Source organism: Etheostoma spectabile, chromosome 4 (genome assembly GCF_008692095.1).
Source record: "Etheostoma spectabile isolate EspeVRDwgs_2016 chromosome 4, UIUC_Espe_1.0, whole genome shotgun sequence".
NCBI lineage: Eukaryota > Metazoa > Chordata > Actinopteri > Perciformes > Percidae > Etheostoma > Etheostoma spectabile.
The window spans coordinates 2958907-2967542 of record NC_045736.1 but is presented as its reverse complement, the minus strand read 5'-3'; the positions used below and the strand labels follow the sequence as shown (position 1 = coordinate 2967542).

Here is an 8636-nt window from a genome sequence, read left to right as displayed (position 1 = left end):
TCAAGTAGCGCATCAAACCCTCCCGTACATCCGGTTGTCACCACCGGCTCTGCTGTCCCAGATGCATCCCAGTCGTTGTCATAAGCGTCTCTATGACTCTCATAAAGATTATACGAAGTCCAGCAGGTCAGAACCAGAGATCTCACCGGTTGTACTTTGAACGCCCACCAGACGGTCTGTGGCAGCGATTTTGCAAAGCGTGAATGATCTGAAACACAAACGGTACACAGCATACGTATTTTGGTGTGTAATCGTGGTTGCTAAAGTTCATGTACTTTATTAAATACTTTATTAAATACTGACTGTGGCCCTAAACACATGCAAATGTTAGCTAACGTTACCAGGAAAATTAACTTACTCTTTTTGTGTCGGCGAACAACCGCCATGTCGACGTCTGAACTCCATCGGAATTCCCAAACTCTTGTTCTTTTGAAACAAAACAATTCTTCTGGCTGTGGCGAGTAGCCGACGTGCTGTTGTGAGTCGCGTTGAAAATTACATCATCACGCGTAGCTATGGTGACCAGCCACGCTGAGGCGTTACTCAATCTGCAATGGAAAACGGACGCACAGTGCGTCGAGTCGAGTAGAGATGAGGCGAGACGAGGCGAGTCGAGCTGTTACCACCAGTGGAAAAACGCCATTAGAGACCCTAGACGCAAAGGCCCCATTTTCATTGCAAGTAGTTTGTAGTTTTGTTTTTCTTTGTAGTTTGATTGATTGATATTTTCTTTTAGTGAATATTAACCACTAAAGTACAATAGGTAATTTTTGCCCTTGAGAACAAAGATAAATGCTCATACAACATACCAAAGACCAAAGATACACATCATACTTGTACAATAAAGACAAACGTAAAGCATGTATGTATAAATAACTAAAATGTAATCTTAATGAAAACATGGTTCCTTGTTGTTGCGAATCAAAAAAAAAAAAAAAAAATCTCTATGTCATAGGAACTAATGGTCAAAATTGCATTAGTCAAATAGTGGATTTACTGTATGTAAGTGGTTCTTACTAATAAATCAAATCAGTTTTGATAGGGGGGGTGATTTTTTTTAATTTTTTTATTTAATAACACCAGCCTAATGAATGCCAGGAGACACTTACCGTTTCTCAAATAGTAGCCTGTACTTGATTTGAAATAGGAATATTAATCCAGGGCTGTTTGATATGCAGAAGCCAAAACCTTCTTCCATTCTAACCTGTTTGTACAAATGTTTTGTTGCTGGACATTCCCCATATGGTGTGAAAGAGAGGCCCTTGTAGTTTCACATATCTCCTTTAGTTAAGCCTTTTTATTTCCTAGCTAGCCCAGCCTAAATAGACTGCATTGATTGCTTGAGGCCTTTTATGTTAGGGGTTGTCAAACAGTATAATGTTCTTTTCTGCGCCAAATAAAAAGTCAGTGTATATTCTTAAAGGTTAAATCAGGCAGAAATCTATCATTTTATTTTACTTTATTGCCTTAAAATTGACAGTCCTTTTTGAGTTTTTGATGTCAGCCATAAGCCTTAGTCAGGTCACGTTCTCTGGTAGTGCTCATGTGTACCTGTCCCTGTGCGTAGCTGGTATTTCCTGTTTGTCTGGTGCATGCCTGTCATTTTATATGGGTGTGTTGTTACCATCTGGTATCCATGTTGCTAGGTTTCTTCCTTTTAACCTGAGGTTTGTTCAAGATGATTTACCCAACATAAAGAAACACGTTGATAACTTAGTAAGCATTTTTGTGGTGAGGACTTTGTTGAGCAAATTAAACAATCACTATATCTATACCCATTTGACCCCTTTGTAAATCTAATGTGTAGGCTGATGTCTTTTTTTAGGATTTTAAGATTTCTTCATAGGATAAATCAATAAATGCCATTGAGGTCACATATTACAGTTTCTGGGTTAAACATTTGACCCACTCAAACTTATGCCTATAATATAACCACCTCTACCTGATAATTAAGGAAATTGTAATATTATTATAACAAACTGAGAGAATTATTTAAGGGAACTTTTTGACCCAGACCTGTTAAATCCATCTCAATACAGGGTCTCCTGACTTGAACTGTCAGTTGCAGCCCCTAAATGCCCTCTGCTGGTCATTGTGTGGCAATACAGTGGAAAGAAGTGTGACAGGCAAAACTGAAATCTTAAGTTTAGATTTAAATATCCTGACCTGTAGTACATGATTCATATCAAACATAGTTAGGGAAAACTGCAATGACAGCCTTGTCTTAGGTCAGGGTGGTTTATTCCTTTCCAAAAGATTCTGAAGAAGAGCAAATAATTCCAACAGTCGTGATGTGGTTGTAACATTTACTCAGTAAGTGCCTAAAGTAGTCAGTCCGTTGAAGTAGACAGTCTCAGTAATAATACAAGTTTATTTCTTTGTTTCATTGCCAGCGTAAACATCTGTTGTACACAGAGATGGGAACTGTACTCAAGTAGATTTTTCATTTTTACAAAATTGGCTCGTTACTATAGTTTTTAATAATTTCACTGGAGTTACCGTTATTACTTTTTTGCGTCATCAATACCAAATTCAATCTGATTGGATGGGAACATACGTTGCACGTGACGCACCACTGCAATTGTAGTTGTAACTCTTAAAGTATGGGGAACTTGTTAATTGTCTATTTAGTAATTCATATTTGATCCTTTATTTTTTTCCCAGAAGCCGTATCTGAGCCCAAACACACACATACATGTAGATTCCTTTAAATTAAAAGATCTGTGATTTCTCACAGAATCCCAACTGAATTCATATCTTGCTACTAAGTGGGAATCTTATTAACCTGGAGTCCCAGTCTCTTTCACAATAATCATGTTACATGTGATGTTTTAGGCCTATTGGCAGACATCCATATACAATGCAAGTAATGGCATATTAAAAGCCTTTTTTCCATGTCCACTAAAGTTTTTTCAGTGTGCACTCTAGTAACGTGCGTGTGGTCCAGGTAGCTTTGCATAAAAAATGGTTGTCATTCGCAAGGCTACTTTTATACTTTAAGCAACTTTAAATAACTTTTTTAAGCCTGTACTTTGTTACTTTTACTTGAGTAAATTATTTAAATCAGTACTTTTTTAACACAAGTATACTTTTTAACATAAGTGTACTTCTTCTTGAGTGCGGGAAGTGAGTAATTTTGCCATCTCTGGTTGTACACTACGTGTCCCAGATGGTGTGGTGTGTCTGCAGTGTATTAGGGAGTGGAATGCATTACCTGCCCAGCCTGGAAGGCAACAGGCTGCTTGTAGACAACTCCCAGTGTTAGTTGGTGAGCTGGTAGCTGGCGGCCTATTGTAATAAGTGAAAGCAGGATTTTAACGGCCAAATTGTGTCATATGGGAAACAAACCCTGAAGGCTGTTAAGATATTAAGTGTCAAGTAGCTGCAAATATATTGTTGATAATGGTGAGTCATTCTGGCCCATCTGTAGTTGCTAACTAATATTGCTCATTGTTCCTGAGTTTTTGTATTTCCAACAGTGTATGTAAACATCTTGCCATGTTTACTTTGTTTTCAGGCCATTAAAAAGAGAACTACCTTGCCGAACTCCTTTGTGGAATTGTCCATTGATAAGGACATTAAGAAAAGCAAGGTACGGCTCTCACTTTGTCACATTATAACACCATTTTCTCTTTAAAGGGGAACAGCACCTAAATGAAGAATTCCAATATGTTATTTCGTTGGCCTAGGAAAGTTCAATCATTATTTGTGAACAAGAGCTACTTTCTCTATAAAGCCAGAAACCAGAGAATTAATTTGCCAACTTGTGATGTCATCAGATATAAAGCAGCTTCATAGACAATGAATGGGAGACGGATTTTGTTTTCTTGTTTTTTCTACCCGTAGTGTTCTCAGTTGAGAAACAGAACATGTACCCATTTACTCCGATCATTCCACTGCCATCTATAACATCTTCATTAATTGTCTGTGGAAAAGTTTCACCACTTTATACTTGATGAAATCACAAATTTGAGTTTTAGCACTCTAGTTTTTTGGCTTTGGGAGAGAAATTCACATTTACTGATATGTTTGGACTGTCTAAAACCATAGGAGTAACATGTATGTATTTTTTTTGTTATTAGATTAATACAATATCTCTTAATTGTTACACTTGTTTTGGTGTATTTGGCACTGTACAAGAAGGCAGACCCCTGTCAAACTGAAAAGCAATGAAAGCATTCAGCTGTAGTTATTACTTAGTGTCTTCTCTTTTCACAGCCTGCGTATGCATCTAAAGACCCGGCGTGGGAGGAGGGCTTCACCTTCTTTGTGCATAATGTCAAAACACAGCAGCTCCTAGTTCAGGTTTGTCATTTCATGTTGCACACAAACCATACAGATGGTTTCTCCCACATTTGTCTGTTTTGATTTGTAAATTGGCAAATGCTACAATACGTGGCTGGACAGGGATCCGACCTCAAAGACTAGTCTATATTTGTATTTATCCTTATGAAACTATGTGTGTCAATATGTGTTTCACTGACAACAGACAGCTACCTTATCATTTCATCGCAATACTATGAAACAATGTTGTAAAAGTAGATCCTTTTTTGGGGTGGCAGTAGCTCAGTCTGTAGGGAGTTGGGTTGGGAGCTGGAGGGTTGTTGGTTCAAGTCCCCAGTGTGGATTGGTAGCTGGAGAGATGCTATTTCTCCTCCTGAGCACTGCCAGGTGCCCTTGAGCAAGGCATCGTACCCCCTCCCCCCCCCACCGCTCAGGGCACTGGTCCATCTAGCAGCCCACTCACTCTGACATCTCTCCATTTGTGCATGTATATGTCCTGAGCATGTGTGTATTTCAGACCTGTGTGTAGTGATTACTAACAAATAGTGTAAATTGTAATTTCTCTACTGGGGATCAACAAACAGTATAAATTACTATAAAATTTTCAGTCTTTCAAATATAAACATTGAATATAAATAACAAATATAAAACTTTTTTTCAATCACTGCTTGAATAGTATTATTATTATTACTATTATTATCATGTGTTCTCGTGGTCCAGGTCAAAGAGTCGGAGAAGAAGACTACGCTCGGTGTTCTCCACTTGCCCCTGGCTCGCCTCCTCAACATCTCCGACATGACCATAGACCAGCGCCTCCCGCTGGAGCGCTCCGGAGTGAACAGCCAGATCAAGCTGAAAGCCACTCTCAGGGTGAGTACACGTCGGAGGGCAAGCACACACATGTAGTACGTACAGTACAAACCCTCATAGTACACAGACTGATCAAGTACATCACACGTTCCGTACAAAGATCCAGTTTCATACCAAAACATCATTCAGCTGCTTTAATCAACACCTGGATCATGAGAACTTTCAAGTAGGGGTGTGACGATACGATCGATCTGGATCGATATTTATCGCTTCAATCCTCAACTATCCAATATTATCCATACACATGAAAATATTGATACATATTGTCATCTTTAAGATACTCCTTTATTTTGAAATTCCCAGTTTATATTTAGTCTTCTTGTCTTTACTTTTAACTTCTAGGAAAGCTTAGAAAAAAGATTGTCAAACCAGTTGCATTTTTAAATGTAAACGATTGTATTAAATGGACTTTTGTACCGTCTCATATTGGCCGCAGGCGCCTGAATTGAATTGAAATTGTATCGTGGTAGACTTTGTGATATCAGTAAATAATATGTCGTCCTAAAAATTTATATAATCGCGTATTGTGAAAAAACGATTTACACCCCTACTTTCATATGAGCTCCATTACTGTGCATTGATGTGTTTACATTGTGTCCCTGACATTAGCCATTTCCTCAATCCCATAACAGATTCTTGCTGTGGAAAAGCCTCTACCCAAGGTTACTGTCAATCCTCCTCGACAAGACAAACAACAAGCACCACAGACCAACAAAGGAGCTAGCGCCCCTGTATCCACTCCCTCTGCCACCACCTCCTCCTCTTCAGCACTTCCCCACAAAACCAACCCCCCTGCCCAAACCTTATCTCCGGCCTTGGCAGCTCAGACCCAGAACGGCTCTAATGAAACCTGGCAGTCCCCTTCTTCCACGTCACACATGCGTCGGTACGACTCCCAGAACCCGCTGTCAGAGAATTCCGTCGCTTCCCCGGCAAACATGCGTCGTTATGACTCCCAGAGCCTGCTGTCAGAAAATTCCCTCGCTTCCGCGGCAAACATGCGTCGGTATGACTCCCACAGTATGCTGTCGGAGAACTCCATCGCTTCGTCGCGTTTCGACCTTTCAGAAGGGGCCACGTACCCAGAGTGAGTCTATAGCCTTGTTCTGTGTCTACATGTCTTTTTCAGACCTATAGTGTCATTTCTGATATTGTGAACTAAACTATATGGATTTATGCAAGGGTTAAGTAATAAAAGTGACATTGACAAATTTTTTTCTATTACTACAGGGCCATCAGGAACCACCAGGGTTCATTTGGGGAGATCCAGCTGACTGTACGCTATGCCGCCCTGAGGAAAAAACTCGTTGTCTTGGTTATTTCCTGCAGGTACAGCGGAGAGGTCAAGCCTTACTATTGTTAACCTAACGGCAGTACTAATATTGTACTGTACATTTTTACCTATGCTAACGTGCTGTTTTATTTTGCTCTGGTCTCAAAACACGTGGGCAAAGTACTACAGTTGAAAATTAGCCTGCTGGCTATCACTGGCACATTTACAGATAAGTTGATTAATACGCGTTGTCCTTTTTATAAATAAAATAAATTAAATTAAATACTGACCAGGAATATTCCTATTTGCCTAGCTCAGCTCTGAACACATTTTAGATTCCAGAACTAGAGCTATGATTGGGCCCAAAAAAACATGCCTGCATGACCTTACATGACGCCCCATAGATTCTGTCAAAGCCCAACTCAAGCCAAAACCACAAGCCAAATTAAAACACGAATTTCCACTGTGAAAATATATCTAAAAATAAATCTTTAATATAAAACTGAAAATCTTTTCTGTGCAGTAACGGATATCTGTTACATGATCTCTGACATGCCCAAATACTTCCATATTAGAGATTGAATTACATTTGGTCAAACACAGTGGTACACAGCCCATACAATATTCATCGAATTTTATCGACTATGAGAACTATTAAAAAATAAAAACACACACCCAATTTTAAACCCAAGGGAATTTTAGGAAAATTAAATTAAATGTAAATGTGCTGTATTTATATAGCGCTTTTCCAGTCTTAACAACTGCTCAAAGCGCTTTTACATCTACAGGAAACATTCACCATTCACACACATTCATACACTGTGGCCGGGGCTGCCGTACAAGGTGCCACCTGCTCATCAGATAAACATTCATACACATTCACACTCCGATGCGCAGCACCGGGGGCAACTCGGGGTTCAGTGTCTTGCCCAAGGACACTTCGACAATGACTGCAGGGGCAGGGGGTCAAACCACCAACCTTCCGATTGGCAGGCAACCGCTCTACCACTGAGCCACAGCCCGGCCAGAGAATCAAAGCTCTACTCTTTCTCACATTTCAGTATCTGATAGATGACATTAAAAAAATAACTTTTAACAGGTTGTTTTGTTGAAATACTGTGCCTAGTGTACTTTTCTATGGATATACAGTGTTCAGAATAATAGCAGTGTTTTTAAAAAAGTGAATAATGCTCAAAATCCTTGGGAACAGAAATGCATTGGGAACACTGCTCATTGTATTCCAAATTTAAAACATGACCAAAATGGATTAAGTTTGTGTTCTATCTTTACAGAAAGTGAAGAAAAAGGAATACTAGGCTGTTCAAAAAAATAACAGTATTTGCATTTTTCTTTACAAACTCAAACATTTACAGTATGAACTGAAAAATGTCTCAAGGGTTTGCTTTACTTTGAATCACTGCACTAATATTTAGTTGCATAACCATTATTTCTGAGAACTGCTCCACATCTGTGTTGCATGGAGTCACCTGTGAACAGGTATTCCAGCCCAGGACCATTGAACTACATCCCACAAGTCCTCTGCATTACTGGGTTCTGCCTCAGAAACAGTATTTATGATGTCCCCCCACAAGTTTTCTGTGGGAATGAGGTGCAGGGATAGGGCTGGCCGCTCTATAACATCAATCTGGTTCATCTGGAACCAAGACTTTGCTCGCTTACTGGTGTGTTTTGGGTCATTGTCTTGTTGAAAGACCCATTTCAAAGGCATTTCCTCTTCAGCACAAGGCAACATGACCTCTTCAAGTATTTAGATGTATTTAAACTGATCCATGATCTCTGGTATGTGATAAATAGGCCCAACACCACAGTATGAGAAACATCCCATAACATGATGTTTCCACCATGCTTTACTGTCTTCACAGTGTACTGGGGCTTAAATTCAGTGCAGGGGGGTCGTCGGACAAACCGTCTGCGGCCCCTAGACCCCAAAAGATCGATGATTTTGCTCTCATCAGTCCACTAATGTTGCGCCATTCCTCCTTTGGCCAATCAGTGTGTCTTTTGGCAAATTTCAACCTATTCAGTACATGTCTTTTTTTCAGCAATGGGACTCTGCGGGGGGGCTTCTAGCTGATGGCATTGCTTCACATAGCCTTCTTCTGATCATAACAATACTCACAGGTAACTTTAAGTCTTCTTTGATTTTCCTGGAGCTGATCATTAGTTGAGCCTTTGCCATTTTGGCTAT

The 8636-nt window shown here is 39.7% G+C and overlaps 1 protein-coding gene across 2 annotated transcripts in view; it reads left to right on the top strand.

Annotated features, from left to right (window-relative positions):
• esyt3 (extended synaptotagmin-like protein 3) overlaps nucleotides 1-8636 on the top strand; it is a 26661-nt gene that overhangs the window by 15228 nt on the left and 2797 nt on the right. The window contains exons 15-19 of one of the 2 annotated variants that reach the window (XM_032512926.1): nucleotides 3518-3592; nucleotides 4219-4305; nucleotides 5005-5154; nucleotides 5787-6241; nucleotides 6385-6483. In XM_032512926.1, coding sequence (XP_032368817.1) covers nucleotides 3518-3592; nucleotides 4219-4305; nucleotides 5005-5154; nucleotides 5787-6241; nucleotides 6385-6483 — 866 coding nt within the window. Of the gene's footprint in view, nucleotides 1-3517; nucleotides 3595-4218; nucleotides 4306-5004; nucleotides 5155-5786; nucleotides 6242-6384; nucleotides 6484-8636 lie in introns of both variants that reach the window. The other variant, XM_032512927.1, reaches the window with a different exon arrangement.